The sequence below is a fragment of the Lepisma saccharinum genome, chromosome 29, assembly GCF_977018435.1.
Source record: "Lepisma saccharinum chromosome 29, izLepSacc3.1, whole genome shotgun sequence".
NCBI classification, from domain to species: Eukaryota; Metazoa; Arthropoda; class Insecta; order Zygentoma; family Lepismatidae; genus Lepisma; species Lepisma saccharinum.
In genome coordinates this window covers 39,431,176-39,449,567 of record NC_139257.1, presented here as the reverse complement: position 1 = coordinate 39,449,567, position 18,392 = coordinate 39,431,176, and the positions used below count along the sequence as shown (strand labels likewise).

General features: G+C 35.7%; 1 protein-coding gene across 19 annotated transcripts in view; it reads left to right on the top strand.

Annotated features, from left to right (window-relative positions):
• trol (terribly reduced optic lobes) overlaps positions 1 to 18,392 on the top strand; it is a 1,072,318-nt gene that overhangs the window by 972,284 nt on the left and 81,642 nt on the right. For 18 of the 19 annotated variants that reach the window (XM_083114888.1, XM_083114893.1, XM_083114886.1 and 15 more), the window contains 3 exons: positions 2,065 to 2,322; positions 6,025 to 6,156; positions 11,351 to 11,519. In XM_083114888.1, coding sequence (XP_082971014.1) covers positions 2,065 to 2,322; positions 6,025 to 6,156; positions 11,351 to 11,519 — 559 coding nt within the window. The remainder of the gene's footprint in view (positions 1 to 2,064; positions 2,323 to 6,024; positions 6,157 to 11,350; positions 11,520 to 18,392) is intronic. The other variant, XM_083114887.1, reaches the window with a different exon arrangement.

Below are 18,392 nucleotides of genomic sequence, written 5' to 3'. Positions count from 1 at the left end.
CCATGTATGGAATAGTTTGTTGTATTGTTCATGTACAGGGTGTCCAGGAATAGTGAAAAGGGAAACTTCAAATCATCTTGGAAACACTGCATTTTTTGTACCAATAAATGGTACATCCCTCATGCACTCTAAATAACTGACTTCATTTGAGCCTGCCACAATACATATTGTGCCTTATCCTTCAAGGTCCACAACTCTCTCCACTGGCCAGGGCTCACATGCAAAATTGCTACCTTCATATTTAGATCAACGTTTGCCCTGGCTGGAAAGTCGTTCAAACGTTGGCCCAAGGTGTGGTTTTTAAGTTGGGCCAACATACTGAAAACTAAAGTATAAATACGATTGTGTTCTGACATATATAATTTATTGTGAGGTCAAATATAAACTCTAGTACAAATTATTTGTGTACAATATAAAAAAAATACAAAGCATGTCCTGATTCATAGGGTATCATTGTTTTCAAGGTACCTTCGAGTGGTAACACAAAACACTTTCTAGAGTTAACTTAATTTTCCACCTTTCACGGAATTTAGTCTGCACATAACATTTTTGATTTTACATGTATATATCTTGAACCACCTTCACAAGAATACCTGTAATGGTGTTCTTGTTCTGCTACAATTAAACAGATAAACCATAAGCAATTCCCAACACATCTTTCATCCATGGCTGCTGACAAGAGACTGCCGAGTGAATATAAGTTAAAAATAGCTTCTACTTTCATTAACAAAATATTATGTTTCCAGTGTGTGCTATGACTGAAATATTCAAAAAGAAACACTGTTACATATCACTTATTTTACACTCTAGAATTTACAGCATACTCTTCAAAGTTGTCTTAACAGGAGAAAGCAGTTTTAAAACTGATTTTGACTCACTTTTCCGTGGTTGGGGAAGCATTGGCAAGAACCGTTGGCCCAATGTAAGACCAACTTCAATTTGCCAACCAACGTAAACCCAACCTTTCGCATGCAAGGACTGCAGTTGGGCTAATGCTTGTTGTTACTTCGAAACAAAACCCCTCTTCACACAAATGTGAATACTCCAGACGTGCATCCAGTTCATCTGGAGTAAACTTTCTTGAGTTTCCCTTTGCAAGTATAAACTGCGAGGCAATAAATCAGTATTTTCAGAGATATGTTGTTTCCTTTCTCACAAATGTAATGTTTTGTATTATGTTATAATGTGGTCTACAAGGCATTAAGAAAATAAATTGTTTTTCTTGCTGCTATCTACATAATGCAAGGATCAGTGTCAAACATTCCCCAGAGGCACATGGTTCAACTTGCTTCAAACCAAGGTAAGAATTTCCATAGGTGAGGTCGTCATCAGTAATGGGAATGCTAGATTGTTTACTTTAATTAACATCTATTCTACAATAACCATTTTTTCATGAAAATGGTTTGACTATACAGGATTTTCAATAACTTAGTGCGAACATTACTTGTGAGATGCATTGTGTGCATTATTTATAGCCAATAACACAAATGATGCGTAATGTCATACAATAGACTGGAAGCCCACTCAATCTCCTCTTAACAACCATAGATCAGCATCTAGTGCTGTTAGGTGTGATCTGATAGAATTTGCACACACCACTAAACATTATGGAAACTGTGTTGTATTTTTCAATATATCCTTCATCCACATACTGCCTTGCACTTCACTCGCTTTCGGTCCCTGATTTACCACTATAACTTTCAAACTAATGGATGCAAGTCAGTGACATTCGATACGAACATACATTGGTATGTATGGTCCCATGCACTGGCTGAAATCTCAGAAGAAAGTTGCTATGCTTATTCCCAGGAGACTTGGAACCAACACACGTCCTGTAGCCCGAGCCCAAAGCCTGACACCTTAGACCTCATGGTGGGACAATTTTACCATACAGCTTTACATATATTGGGGGACCATTTAATTTCTATGTTATTTCTTTTAAGTTGCACCACTTCTTATTAAGTTATTTTCATGTATTTTTAATTTTTTTATAAGTTATTATTTTATTGCTGTTTATTTTCTTGGTGTGTGTTTGATTTAGTTGTTTTACAATATAATCCACAGAGCAACCTGTCGTTGCTGCTGCACAGAGAGAACAAACAACATATGTCGGTTCGTCTATTAGATTGCAATGCTCTACCCCGTCACCTGGCATTCGCCTCTCATGGTCCAGGGAGAGAGGCCAGCTCCCTCCAAATGCTTTCATTAGAGGAAATATACTGGAGTTAACGAGTGTGAAACCAGAAGATTCAGGGCGTTATGTGTGCGAGGCAATTACGGATTCTGGAAGATCATCCGATTACATTATTCTGACTGTACAGAGTAAGTCGAAGCAAGCGTTGCTACCTGGTGACGGAACTTTTCACTAAAAATGGTAGAAATCAGATTTTTGTAAAGAAAATAACATAGTTGAGCTACTAAAATAGGGAGAAACCCATAAATTAACTCACAATTAGCTGGTGGTTAGTTTAGATAATTTTTTTTGTAACTAAAAGCGAGCCAAAAGAGAATTTAGATAATTGTTTCTGAAAAATTTAGACAAACTTATAGGGTAACATGTTGTCTTTATATGTTGCATGAATTGTTTTCTACGAGAATCTTTTTCCCACACAATGCTTTTTAAAGTTTAACCTTAGAAACATTCAATTCGAGAAGAAGTTAATTTTGTTTCTAAACACAGTGTATTTGATATTGAATTCCGACAAACTTAAATAAAGTAATTTGCCTATAAAAATTGCAAAATGTGCAAGGCACATAGAGTTACATTTTGTTAACTTGTGACGAAAGTTAAGACTCATCTAATTGTTTGCCAGCCATTTCCCCACAGAAACAGTTAGTGAAAACAGCATTTTTGCTATAAATATTAATTGAGGTAATTATTATTTATTTACAGGCAAGATAATGGGTTAGAATTCTGAATAGTAGTTTGAATTTGTTTACATGTGTAACATGATTATCTTACATCAGTGCAAAAGTTTAGAGAAAACTTGTTATTTACACCAACTCCTCTGATCTTCTGTTACATCATGTCATTGTCAACATTTAAAGTAATATTTTTTAACAATTAATTTTGTTCATGAAGAACTGCCCTGTGCTTCATTGTCAAGTGAAGACATTTTAGTGATGCAAGTCCAACTTTAACCATTAAATGCTGAAGCGTGGTTTACTCAATAAGGCCTGGCCCTAATGCCAAACATGTTTTCAGTGGAAAGTTTAAAATTAAACAATGTTTTAAATAAAAATGTATATATCTGTAACTATGAATGCTACAGTTACAAAATTTAGCTATTTTTCTTCAGTACAGACTCGGTTATAAGCCTATGGTGGAAAAACCCATTTCTCAGCTATGAAGAAGAAGAAAGTAAAAAAGAAGTTATTTCTTTTATGAAATTTGAATTTTGTTGGGCCCCCATGTAGGCAATGCTGGTATGTGAGGGTTCTAAACATTACCTGCATATTGCCTGATATTGTTCCATTCTCATGGCAAGAATTGCACACTTGCTGCTAATACGTCACTTGTTCCTTATCACATGTCACTTGTTGTTTTGGCATGAAGGCTGCCTAAACTGTAGGCCCAGGCGTGGTTAGCCTAACAGTTCCTAAACGGAAACAAATAATAACTTTCTGAAAAATATTGTTTTTAATTGCAGTCTTGAATGTATATATTTCATATACCCTGTACCAGCTAACTGTAGACCAGGCGAACGAGAACAAGTCAGCACAAGTACTGACGTGAGACGGCTCCACCAATGAACAGTGAGAGAAAGTGGATTGTGTAATGGCCGATGGGAGTTACCTGATTTGCCTGCTTCGTTCTGTAAGCTTTGCAAATTTTTGAAAGCGACAATACCTTACGTGCATGGCAAACAGACCTTATTTTTGTCTCCATGTCCGTATGCTTGGTTTAGGGGAAATATTAGGGATAAAACAGCAAGGTCAAATTTTGAAAAGCCATACATTCAGCATATGGACTAAGGTCTGGACTGTACATCCGTACATGTAGAGTCAGGTCCGTAGGGTTGGCAATGCTGCGCTTTCACCACTCGATTTCTCTCCTCCTCTGCCGCATAGCGGCTATGTGCTACTTCACAGTTAGCTGGGACAAGCTATAGATGTTTCAGAAGAGCAGATTGGTTGATGTAGCATCAGGTTGTTTGAACTTTGTGTATCACTTAACAAGAACTGATGGAATGGCAAATCATTTTTGCAACATTTCCAAAAATGGTGCAGTGGTGGCATCATTGCCTTGTGATCAAGTGGTCCCGGGTTTGATACCCGGTGGAGTCACATAGTGGTTCGGATCCCACTATAAACTGTAGGTCCAGTCCCGATTACCCTTACTGTACACGAAATGGACTTAAATCACCAAATGAAACCAAATCTCACAGGTCATTGCCATGGTAAGTACAAAATTTCTGGATCTACACTCACCACTCTGTTCACAGACTGAAATCCAAATTTTCCGAATATACTCCATAACTCAGTACAGAGAATTACATCATTTGTCCAACATCAATTAAGCTTCAAGGTTTAATTTGCAGAATAATTAGAATAATTGTTACATAACAGATATACATATACTCAGTTCTTTCAGACACACAGCCAGCTCAGTGACGGAGCATGTTAAATAGTCAACTTTCAATCTTGCCACTGAACTCCCCAGAATCAAGTCCCTGCCTGGGATGGGCGTTTTTCACTCATCCTTGTAATTAGCCAAAAATGGCAAAAATACATTGCTAAATAATATTTACACAGACAGGCATAAAGTGAATCTGTTTTCACATAAATTATAATATTAAGAAATATGTGAGAAATATATATTAGAGAAAGTAAAAAAGCTTCATTTACTTTGGTTTAAAGTTTAACATTTTGTTATTAGTTTAGATCTGAAAATTAATAGCTGAATATATTTGCTATGGCTTGTATAAATTTATTTTTTTAAAAAAAATATTTGTATATACCTATAAGCGTGTGAAATATGAACTTTTAACCTCACAAAAGACACCATCAAGGCGAAATGTCTTGAAAAAGCCACCAAGTGCTTTGCATTTTGTACGAATGATTAAATTAAAGTCCCTAAGGCTTGTAGTATTAACTCACATCATGAGCATAATATGCATGCTATGCTAAAGTTGAGCACTGCTGCTTTTGTATATTCTTACTTATATACATATTTATTTAATTATTTATGATTTTATCTTCAGTTTTCCCGTACTTGCCGAGTTGGAAGTAGTAGTTATGCTTATGTTTACCTGCTATATGAGTGTGAAAATGGGTACTGTTGCATATTGCAATACATTAAACAGTCACTGTTTTTTGAACGTAATTAATGCAAATTAGTTGAACGAATAATGTAAAAGAATCTTCAGTGCATCATGAAATCTATATTCTTTTCTCAAAGAAGAAGTTTGACTCATTGAGTATACACTTTGATGAAAGCATACCCAGTCCATGTGTATGTGTGCTACACGCAAATATTACAGCAAGAAACTTACACGAGATATTAGTTTTACCAAACTTCAGAGATTCGTTGCTCTAAACTCTTAATTTTAATTTAGCACTAACTTTTGTTATTTTCCAATTTGAAGTTCATTAACATTATCATTAAATGTTAATATATTTAACAAAACTGTGGTGGTGGTTGGGACTTTAGTAGAGAGTTATATAAGCCTAATTTTGCTGTATATAAAAATAGGATAGAATCTTGGTTTTGGGAAGGTCTGTTTATTAATTCATCTTATCCACCTTGATGGTCTCTTTTGAAGATAAAGCATGACATTATACATAGACTGTCTCCCAGTTTTAGATTACATATACACATACCTAATGTTTATATACGTATATGTAACAAAACTAGCTAACATACATTTTAACCCTTTTGTTCAAGAGGTTTATTGGTTGTTTTTTTTAGATAGTGCATGAAGATATTATTACACACCATCTTATTGCCAAATTACCCAGTATAGTTTTCTTTATTGGTGTAGCATGTCGTTGAGTTTCGTATTCTTTATGCATGTTATGTAGCCCGGGGGATCCACTGCTCTCTGCAAGAATTCCAGTGTCGGAGTGGCGAGTGCATCCCCGATTACAGAAGGTGCAATGGGCAAGTAGACTGCAGGGATGCCAGCGATGAAAGAAACTGCAGAAATTCACGGGGTTTGTCTCAGTTCCTAATTTACGTCCGTTTGCCTTCGAATTCTCCCAGGATGTACAACAGATTTAAAAAATAAGAAAAAAGTGCATTTAAGCAATTTGATTTTGTTTAATGTTTTTTGTAATGTATTTTCTCAATAAAAAAATGTTTTTGTCAGGGTTCTATTTCTGGGAGAATTAATTGGCTAAGCTCTTAATTGTTATTATGGTTACCAGTTATGCAAGGGAAGATAATACTTGTAATTATTAAATTAAAATACTCATAATTCAAGCTAGTGTAAAAGAAAAGCTTCTTTTTACTACAAAATTTGCTTCTATATTACTCCGGGGGCATGGTGTTTTTCCCTAGCAATATTAACCAAAGCAGCTACTCACTAATAAATGAAGGCTTCAGCTTTGCTTTGTTCCACCACTAATTTCAAACACAGCTTCCCTCCCCGTTTTCCTAATTAACTCTGTTTATATCATTAAAGCCTAAAAGCAGTTCAAGTATAAATTGTGTGCCCTTGTATTTAATAAAGCTTTACATTTTATAATTTTAATATTTATTTATTGCAAAATTTTGCATGACATTATGTATAGTTTGACTTATTTTATGCTTTTTCATTTAAGTATTGGCTTCTGCTATTGTTTTCCCCCTCTTGCGCAAATATCAGAATAAATTATTAAGAGCTTTATTTAATAGAACATGTTGCGCTCAGTCTATAAAAATAACGAACTAAAATAATAAGTATTATATTTCACTTTTTTAAAAAAATATATAAAAATGGACTTGCTTCTTAATTGTAGCATTTTTCTCTTAAATATGCAGTAAAATTTTCATTGTAACATCTTGCCTATAAAAAAACAATAGTATTGAGTAGACAATTAGGCATGGTATATAGTATGTAGTTCTTGTTTAATACTGTTTTTTTGACGTTACAATTTATAATGTTTTGTGCCAACTTTAATGTGTTTCGTTTGTAAGTTGAAGATTATTTGTGTAAGATTTAATCTGCTTGCCATTTTTATGTTTGACATCATCGTTTTCTCTGTTTTGAAATAGTCGGTGGTTGTATTTCTGCTTCTTTACATTCGTCAGCATTGTAAACACCTAAAAGAAACTATAGGAGCTTTGAGTGATAGGAGACAAGTAACACAGGCTTTCACTGTAATAGTATGAGCAACATGTTGAAGCAACACGATGCACACTATTAGAGAATTAAGAAAATGACCTAGCTGGAGTGATATGTATGTGATGAAGAGACATGTTGGTCAGGGACTGTTTACCCACTGTACCCCCTCGAGTATTGTCGAAATTTTTTTTAGTAGACAGATTTCAATGTTTTATATAATGCAAAAGTGGTTCCAGCATTAGGAAAGTACAAATAACGAAGATATTTGATACCAAAGAACGGCACACGTAAGTTAAAACGTGCAATTTACAAGTATTTTTTGCCACTTTTTGTTTGTAAAAACTGTTTGTATGTACACTAAAATAGCGAAAGAACATGCCGAAAATAACTACCAGTACTAAACGTAACGATCCTAACCTAACTACGTAAAATTATAGCTGCTTTTGTGGAAAGTCATTTTGGGTGCTATATTCACTTGCGTAGTAATGTAACATGCTAAGGTAACAGACGTACTTTACTTCACAATAACACATTTCTGAGAGCTAAAATCAACTGAAAACGTTCATAAACAAAATCTTCATAAACCATGCAAGATATTTCCCTTTCTCTAGGGGATACAGAAGGTCAAGGGTACTGTTTGTCATGACATTTTGGCATGAAAGGATACATTTATTTCCAAAGGTTTTATTACATGTCACTCTAGTCTAAAGGTGCCTTAATTGTATGTTTACTAATACACTAATAGACTTTATCTTGATTTGGGGGAAAATCATACATATATTTAAAAATAATGCACAAAAATTAGTTATATTTCGTAAGAGAAACCATTGCTCATGCCCACAATTATTTCTGTACTAAATTTGTATAATGTCGAAGGTTGATTTTATACCCACTTTTTAAAAATATGAAGTTTTGATTAAAGAAAGAACAATAAATTTTTAGGTATGATTTTTCTATAAAATAATTATATATTACCGATCGACTGATATGAAAATTTACCCAATACTAATGAATTAAGCATCATTCACAGTTACCAATGTCTGTCTGGATTGGCACAAGGTCAAGCCTTTGAATCTTTCCCTCCCCCACCACTCCCCTCTTTCCACTGTGTTCCAATCCAGTCAGTAAATTTCCATATTAGAGTCAATTGGTGCAGCAGAGTCGTTAACATATGATGTCATATAATTGTAAAATTGAATCTTGGGTGTTATATTCCAGTAGAAATTCATCATTCATCCTCATTATCATGATTTTACTAGAAGGGTATAAAATGGACAAACAAGAATAGATTAGTATAAAAATAATGGAATTGCTTACATTAACCATTGAATATTTATAAATAAAATGACCCATAGGTTACCTCTTGATGGTGAAGGTCTAACTACAACCTCAGCACAGGTGGGAGATTATCCAACTATGGGGTAATGTGTGGTTAGTGCAACAAACCCCAGTCGTTGTAGATTTTCATGACCAAGTTCACTACTCATTCATAGCTTCCCCAGGGGACTCAAACCAGTGCACATCCCGTAGCGTGAGCTCAAAGCCGACACCATAGATCGCAAGGCCATGGTGCAGGTTAAAATTGTTTATACATGACTGGTAAATCAGTTGGTCATTATTCACTGACAGTTACTATTAGTCCTATTTCTATTTCTATCTTAATTCTACCTTTATATTTTATAGCTTGTTCTTTTATTTCTATTTAATTCTCACACATTACAATATATGTGAACATCTCAATTTCACCTATTTATTATTGATTCCTGGTTAAACTTTTCTAGAATTGGATTGCATTGTAATTTCCTTTCTTTGAATAGAATATATGAAACTAAGTATAAAGAATATAAAGTTTAAATTTTAACAAATGTGACCATTGCCCTGTGACAGCCACTTTCCAAAAATACCTCTCTTTTCAAAAATACTATAATATTCCAAATTATGAAATCCTTAGAATCCCTTCTGCAGCATTCAATCTTCATATGATTTTCTTTTACTGTTTGATTGTGTAAAGAAAATTCTAAACATATCTAATTTTTCAGAACTTGGAATATAATAGTGCGTTTTCAAAAGGAGAGCATTTTCAAACATGACTTTGTTGGCATGCACCCAAGGTCCATGGCCTTAACAGTGAATCATGATGCAAACATATTAAATGGCAATGTTTGAGTTGTAGCAATAAGTGTAGTGGTTTAGAAAGCAGAATTTGTATTTGCTTTATGTGAAGTTTATATTTTCATTACTATAATAGTGTGTATTTGTTGTGGTAGTTTGTTTTTTTACTTTGTAGGAATGAATGAATAGATTTGTGCTGTAAGTTGTGTGCAGTCTGTTTTGTTCTGTATTTATTTTATTTTCTCACAGTATAGTTTAAGTATTTGTATAATTTCATGTGTAATTATAGATGGAAGCATGGTTGTCATTTCTTTCATGAGGCTTGTCGTGGTTACAAGCATATGAACACATTTTAGTGGGCATTTAGATGTGCAACTATATTTCATGTGACTTGGTCCTCCTCCATCATGAAACTGGGTCCCCTGCACATACAAATTAATTATAGTTCATGGAATTCTTATCAGTTATATATTTCTGTCTAATTAACAAATATACAAACAATATCAACCCTTTGTTATTGATGTCAAATCTAAAAATAAACACAACTCTGTAGCGTAACAGCTCTATGAGGTGTCTAGACTTGCCAATAACTTTACATGGTCAGTTCACCATTTTTTGTCTTTGGAACAGGAGTCCGCCAGCCCTGCTTTCAAGTACCACAAATTGTCTTCACAATGTTGGGTCAACACCAAAATTTTAGAGCACCACCCAGGAATTGCACCAAAGGCACGAGTGCCAACCATTTGTCTAATAGGTGCTCTCAGTCAGGTCTAAGAGAATTGAAATTACGACAGTCTCAACTCTGTTTTTAACCTACAGTAATTTTTATTTCCCATAATGTTTGAAAATCAGTGAAGTTTAAGTTTTTCAACAATCAATAACAAAGATGACACTAAACCTCCAAAAATGAGAAATTTACAGTTTTTGGTCACTTCATTCTGTATGGAATAACTGATAAAGGACATATTCTTGTTTCTAGTACTTATCAAGAAATTAATAATTAATTGTAAACAGAAATTGAACTGTTTTGGGCACATATTTGGTTTTACATATTTTTTTACTGTTAGTCTTCATCAGGTGAGTAGCAACAAGAATGTTAAAATGTCAAAATATTGTGTATAAACAAATGTTATGTGCCATAAATACCAATATACAAAATCAGCGTTATGATGTTTTAATTATTGAAAAGAATCATGTTGAAATTATTAAATGTCACATTCTTAGTTTTGTGTCATGAGGTTTCACATAAGCTGGTTAAAAATGACATTTTTAGAGGACTTGTAGCACTGGATAAATGTTTCAGAGAGGAAATGTTTATTGAGAAATGTTGTTGAACAATATATCGTCTCTCCATTGTGAAACTTTTGTCAGTGTAGTGTACATTGAGGAATAATGTAAAAATTACCTTGATTCCGCATATGGAAAATTTCAAAGCACACATGCAGACATCTTCTCTGATATCATCAGATTTTCTTTAAGGAAATTTGTTGGATACATGAGAACTTTAAAACGCAACCACTGAACTGAGAATAATGTTGTATTCTTCATCCCTGGAGAATTCACACCAAAGTACCAAGTAACACATGTTGCATGTCACACAAGGACACGTGTTGCATGTCACACAAGGATTTCCCCAAGTGACACATGTTGCATGCCACTCAGGATCAAATGCAAACTTGTGCAGCTGGTTAGTCATGCCACTATGGTGTAGATCATTGCTGTTGATTGGTTTGTATTCAAGTGACGTGTCACGTGCTACTTGTTGCTTCAGTATGAAATCTCCCTTTCAAAGTTCCTGGGCAAGCTACTGTTAAATATTATTATTATATTATTAAGTAAGAAGTTTTTATTATTAGAAATACATTGCATGTGTACTAGAAAATAAGCATTATTTCCATATGTTTTGTTTTGGAAATGTTCAGGATTGTGAATATATAAATTCTGAAATAATTTGGCTAATCTCCTTTCAGGAGCATCTAATGTTGCTGTAAATATTGAAGGTAGTCCAGACGGAGTTCAAGTGGGAGATTATGTAGATCTCCGATGCAATGTTCGTGGCGGACCCCCACCTTCAGTTTCATGGAGCAAAGTAGGCGACCGCCTCCCAAATAATGTACAAGTTTCAGGCAATCTATTAAGGTATTTTTTTCTCCAAAATTATTTTCTTGGAGTTTGAACTTGACTTTACTATTACAGACCTTCATTGTGTACATTTAACCAATACCTATAAAGTTTGATACAAGTTTGATTCACTGTGCCACGGTCATTAGGGCAACTCTCTACCATGCGAGAGACCCGGGTTCGATCCCTGGTGGGTGAGAACCGGGATTTTTTCCCACCTGTTTAAATGGTTCCAGTGCCAACTCACCATCGTGTAGTGTGGTACTTGGAGGAAACTGGGGGGTGAAGGTGGCCAGGGGCATGGTTCTGATCACATCACCCCTACCTTCGGCTATGATCAACAATGTGTGGTGGTGTAAGGGGTTCATATTTCAGGTTTGTGCGACTTACTCACTATTTATATATATTCTTTGGTATTTCTAAAAATTAAAAATACAAAATTATATCTGAATTTTGCCATAGTCACGTCAATTCTTACTCTCGTCATGGAAAAGATTAGGTATCATAAATATTTTACCTTTAACATATGATACCTAATCCTTTCCATGACGAAAGTAAGAATTGACGTGACTATGGCAATATTCAGATAGCCGAAATATAGGACCTAAAGAAGGGAACAGTGGTTCCTGAAACGTTGTTGCATTTTTTGTCACTTTCCCCTTCTCGTGCCTTTTGACCATTTGCCAGGAGTAAAAGTTGAAGCAAAAGAAAGGAAAAGATTTCTCTCCTCGCTGGGGAAAAAAATAAAAAGAAACTTTTTTTTACATCCCTCTTTCCACCTTTTTTTTTTCTCTCTCTCTCTCTCTCTCTCTCTCTCTCTCTCTCCCCCCTCACTCACTCAATCAAAAATATTGTATTTTTAATTAATTTTTTAGAAATACCAAAGAATAGGTGTAAGGGGTGATCCTTCCACTTCGTACACCCAATTGTCAACCTCACTTCTACATAGTACACCCAATTGTCAACCTCACTTCCTCCTTAGTACACCCAGTTGTAAACCTCACTTCCACCTAGTACACCCAATTGTCAACCTCATTTCCACCTACAGTAAGAATCACGAACCTTCCGACCCTCTGTAAACAACCGTCTCACTTCGAGTAACGTATCACTCCGCACCAGCTGTTCGTGAATGGTGCGGCCATCATATGCTGCTCACTCGCAACCTATAATTTTACGTAACATGGAAAAACGTATTCTTATTTTAACTGATAATCTGCACATTGAAATATAATAAATTTTCTACAAGAGATTAAATATGTGTTCTTGTTCAAGAATGAACATATTTTTCTACACCAAAAGTCCCATTTATCTGACACTGGGTTAACAGATCCCCCTTCCCCCCTCCTTTCTCAGTATGACAGCGCCAAAGTTATACAAGAGAGAGAGAGATTCGTTACAGTAAATTCAAGCCTTTTGGTTTTGTTGCTTCCTCTTCCACCAAATTATTGCCCAACATTGTTGACATGTAGAGTATTGTTTTCTCCTTTGTCCAACAAATATTCCGCCAGTTTTAGCAGAAGCTAAACAAAGATAAGCCGGGGAATAAAAATAAATTGTTTATCTTTCTCTCGGTTTCTCATGCACTAGAAAACAAGAAGACGATAATAAGCACATTATTTACGCAAGTCTCATGCAAGTAATGTATTTTCTTACCTTGATTCAGCAGTTCCCTTTTGAACTTGAGGCATTTTCGGTGCTAGACATCATCCTGTCAGCGTACAGTCTGTCAAATTTGCTTCCCAAAAAGGAACTCAACATGGCACAAGAGGCGATTTAAGGTCCACTGCTAAAATTGGGGAGATCATCATCAATCATCACTATCAACATCTTCCCCACAATGGACAGGACGGCTCTTTGATTGAAAGAATACGAAAGCACCTCGCATTGTATTGCGCTTATCTCAAAATTGGTGTACTTGTTTATACGAGCAACAACGTGTTTTTTTGTTGTTTTTTTCGCGGGATACACAACTTGACTGGTCGTTTTCCTTTCTTTCACCACACCGAAAACACAAAGTCGCAGACACACAATTACACTTGGACACCAACTTCACTGCTTGCTCAGGATAGCACCGACACAACGTCACATAAACGTTAAGAACAACCTGCTTCTTGCCACTTTTCAAACGGCTGTATTTCCGAAAGACTATTCTGAAAACACGGGAGACCTTCCTGCACGCATGGAAGTCGCCATGTTCGAAACTGGCACTATTTTCTTGCTGTTCACGTGATCGATTGTAATTTATACAATCATCACGTATTATTATTATAAACAGAAAGCTTTAATGAAAATATATTTTAAAATGTATAATCCAACATAATTTACACGTTTTTCTTCCATTAGCGTACTTTCATAGAACGGACTACATGATGCGAAAGAAATCCGTTATTAGGCTGTTGCCAACCTCAATACTTCTCACTAAGTCAAGTACAGAAACGGAAGTGGTATGTCGAACGTCGGCATATGATAGTGTGATTTCACATTGTTAGTGACGATCCTCCGCGGATGGGGGAGGGGGTGGGATGCAGGAGTCGATCTATAATCCAGAGGTGTTCCCATCCAGACATGGGCATCCAGAAAGGGGTGGGGCAAGGGAGGGCCATGCCCCCCCCCCCTGGAAAACGAAAGTCAACCAAAAATTACATATTTCACACATATAATTTAATTTTAGCCACAATAATGTGTGTTAATTATTGCACGAACATGATAAATTCAAATTTAAGCAATGTTTTCTGAGGGATGAACACTATTATTGGGGAAAATATGCCATGTTGGCCCCCCTGGAAAAAAATACCTTCCTTGCCCCTCCCTGGAAAAAATCCTGCGTACGTCCATGCATCCGGATGGTGACATCCTCACACTCCGGAATACTTTTGCAGGTGAAGGAGGGCAGGCCGTAGGGTGAGAGAGGTTGATTTAAAATGAACACCTCACAACAAGAGAGAAGAAAAATGTGACAATATTTAAAAATTCACCCCCAAATATGCATTTTATTTTATATGTAGTGTACAATAAAATATGACTGCCTCAAAATATTTCTGTATTCTACAGTCTTCTTTCCCCACTTTTATGCTTCTCTAAGTTTCCGTTTTAGTTTCCCTTGGTGTCTTTGCTGCATAATCCAGCATTTTTGAACGGGATGAAAAGGACATACGAGTGTGTTTTTGGATGAAGAAACTTTAGAGATGTTGAAGTACACTCTGGTGGATACTGGAATGTGTGACATTGAGGTGTAGATCGACCACGTTGTGACACGCACATTTGTCATTAGTTACGAGACGATGAGGGATAGGTGATATTTGAATTCCAAATTAGTTAACCGCCCCCGTGACGGACTGGTTAGCACATCGCGCTACGACGCCACGGGTACCGGGTTAGAATCATGTCCTCGGCATGGGTGTTTGTGAATTTCCATTCATCGATTTCATCATATCATCATCATTCATCCCCATCTTCGCAAATCAGCCGTAAGTGGCACAAGAGGGGAAGTAAAATAAAGCAAATGAATCAAACCAAATGAGTTATTTCTATTATTTTTATCTAATTAATAATAAATCATAACACTTTCAAACATCAAATAAATTTAATGAAGAGACAGCGGGTTTCAAAACGTAATTTATCTCAATGTGTCACATTCTTCTAGCAAGGTTTCTTTTAGTAAAATATGAGAGAAAATTAATCCTTTGGTACGGAACCGTTTTACTCCTGGGGGATAAGATGTAAATTTTTATTTGATTTTTTAAATTTAGCGTTGCTTTTCTTCCACTTTTGGCTAATCCCGACGATGAGAATGAGTGATCGTCAGATGAAATTGATGAAGGGACACTCACAAATAACACCCATGCCGGGATTCGAGCCAGGGAACTTCGGTGATGAGTCTGAAAGTCGGCCACCAGGCAAGATGTACATTTTTAACTTTACTTTTTTACATACAGTCAATAACTTTCAACAGGCCATCAGTGATACACTGCTTATTCCGCATCTGTTGACAAATGGAATGTTTTTACACCTTGTAGGCTATGTGGATTATTTTTTTTTCATATGTTAGCAACACTGTTAGGGTACACGTGCTTTTGTTTACAGAAGGTCTTAAGTTCTATGATTCTCACTTTAGTACACCCAATTGTCAACCTCACTTTCACCTAGTACATCCAATTGTCAACCTCACTTCCTCCTAGTACACCCAATTGTCAACCTCACTTCCACATAGTACACCCAATTGTCAACCTCACTTCCACCTAGTGTCACGTACACAAACTGCATTGTTGTTCTTTGAAATAAAGGATCATAGATGGCAGCATGCAAAAGGAACAACGGGTATATGAGGTGATGCATAAAGCAGTTTAGAAAGTGGGCAAGAGATGTCACCACCCAGGAGAACTTATACGATTGTAAATAGAGACAATGGAAAGAGCAGATATGATTAAATAGTGATTGTATATATTAATACTAATTATGAGGAAATAAATAAATAAATTTAACATAATAACAGGATAGAAATAAGGAGAAAAGGGGAATTATCATTCAGTAATGGCATAAGTGATTAATATACAAAAGTAATGAAGTCGAGTTGTAATTTCGATTTTGTGTCCATTACAGTTCCCACGAACTGAGAGTTTCGTGTGGCTTTTGGGTTGTTTTCCCTTAGGTGTAGCGCCATTTCACGGCAGCACCCAAGCACATTTGGAAGCGCATACACTGTAGCTCCAAGTTAAGGTAGCGCCGGCCAGGCGGCGATCTTTAACTAACCCCTTTCTCTTTGTTTGTCTGGGAGATCGATTTCTGTCAATTCTATAAGATCGACAAAGAAGCCCAAATAAGAGAAAATAAACAATATGAAGTAGCAGCATTAGTAATTATAAGAAGAAATATTATTGATTACAAGAAGAAGAAGCCTTAGCGATTATAAGAAGAAGAAGCCTTATTAATTGCAGGAAGAAGGCACTTTAATCATTATAAGAAGAAGATGCCAAATTAATTATAAGAAGATGATGCCATATTAATTATAAGAAGAAGATGCCATATTAATTAAGAGGTCATAAGAAGAAGAGGCCATATTGATTACAAGAAGAAGAAGCTCAAAGAAGATTAGTTACAATAGAAGAATAATATTGTATAAAAGGATTTACAAAGATATTAATATTTGTATATAATTATTCAAGAATATAGTACGAATTGTACCCTCCGTAGTGGGTTAAATCTGTTGTTTCTTTTCATATATTCTTAGCGTTAATAACCTTGGTCTGTGCCCAGAGGTATCTCATTGTCTCTACCCTGTGCTAAGCTGGCAGATGCTCACGCGAGGAACGTGGCATTGATTAAATTCAATTAAATTCCCCTCCTCTGGGCAAAATTTTTCCTTTTGAGAAGTTTCGTATGCAAGGAAAAATTTTCTTCAACATCCATTCTTACTATTCACTTCTCATGTGTACTTTTCAACCTTTGTTTAACGTCTTCCGTACAATTATATCTTTTTACATTATCTAAGTTTTCTCTTCTTACTTCCTTTGTCACCATATCTTGTATAACTATAGTGTTCCTAAACGTTTCTAATACAATATACGGACCTTCGTATTTGAAAAACAGTTTTTTAATTGTACGGTCAATTGCCTTACTTATTGGGTGTGTTTTACAATAAACTATATCACCCCTCTTTACTTCTATCTTCTTTCCTTTCACTTCCTCTTTTGACGTCCTCTTCTTTCTTTTGTTATACAAATCATTAAAAATTCTTTCCTTGTTTCCCTTTCCTTAACCTTCTTTGGCCATTCTAAATCTTCGAAAATCATCGGCTCTGCCTCATATCCCAAGAAAATTTCTGTCGGGCTCATATTTGCCTCAGCTGATATAGAGTTATTTAATAATCGAACTATCCTGTTAATTACTGCACACCACCTTGTATGATGATCATGACAGTACATTCTGAGTAACCTCACAATCTCTCCATTGTAACGCTCAATTGGATTTGAACTCGGATGATATCTTGTTACATTAATCAATTTTATCCCTTTGAAATATAAATACTCCTTGAAATACTCTGAAGTAAATTGAGTCCCGTTGTCTGTCAACATTTTCTTTGGACTACCATAATGTTTGATAAATCCTTCATCCAACTTCTTGACTATCTCTTTGGTTGTGGCTTTCTTTAAAGGATAACACATGATAAACTTGCTACATATGTCCACACACGTCAATATATACAAAAATCCCTTAGACCTAGGTAATGGTCCTATTAGATCTATCGAAACCATGTCTAATGGCCATTTAGCGACAATATGTAATTCTTCTTTCTTAAATTTTATCTTTGAAGGTTTAGTTTGTACGCAAACTGTACAATTTCTTACATGGTTAACAACGTCACTCTTCATAGTCTTCCATACGTAAAATCTTCTCGCTAATCTCAACGTTTTGTCAACTCCAAAGTGGCCAGATCCTTCATGCACGACCTCAAGTACTCTTCTTATCAAGGTTCGTGGTACACTTATCCTTACTTGGTTCGGATTGTCATAGCTAACTTGGAAGACGATGCCATTTATGACTTTGTATCTGCTCTTTATCTTAGACATCCTTGTTTTCTTGTTTCCTTCATCTCCTTCCAACACCTTGATAATATCCCTTAATTCCTCATCTTCCTCTGTTCCAACTCGCCATTCCTCTTCTTTGATACCATTTACTTCTTCCTCAGTGATAGCGTTGATTTCTAGCCTAATGACTTCCTCTGGTTCCTGATTTCTCTTTAAAGGTGCTCTGCTTAGAGTATCTGCAACATGGTTTTCCTTTCCTTTTATATCTATGACATCAAAACTGTACTGTTGCAGTAATATTGCCCATCTCGTAAGCCTTGCATTCCACTGTCTTGCAGAATTTAACCAAACTAGACTCTTGTGATCA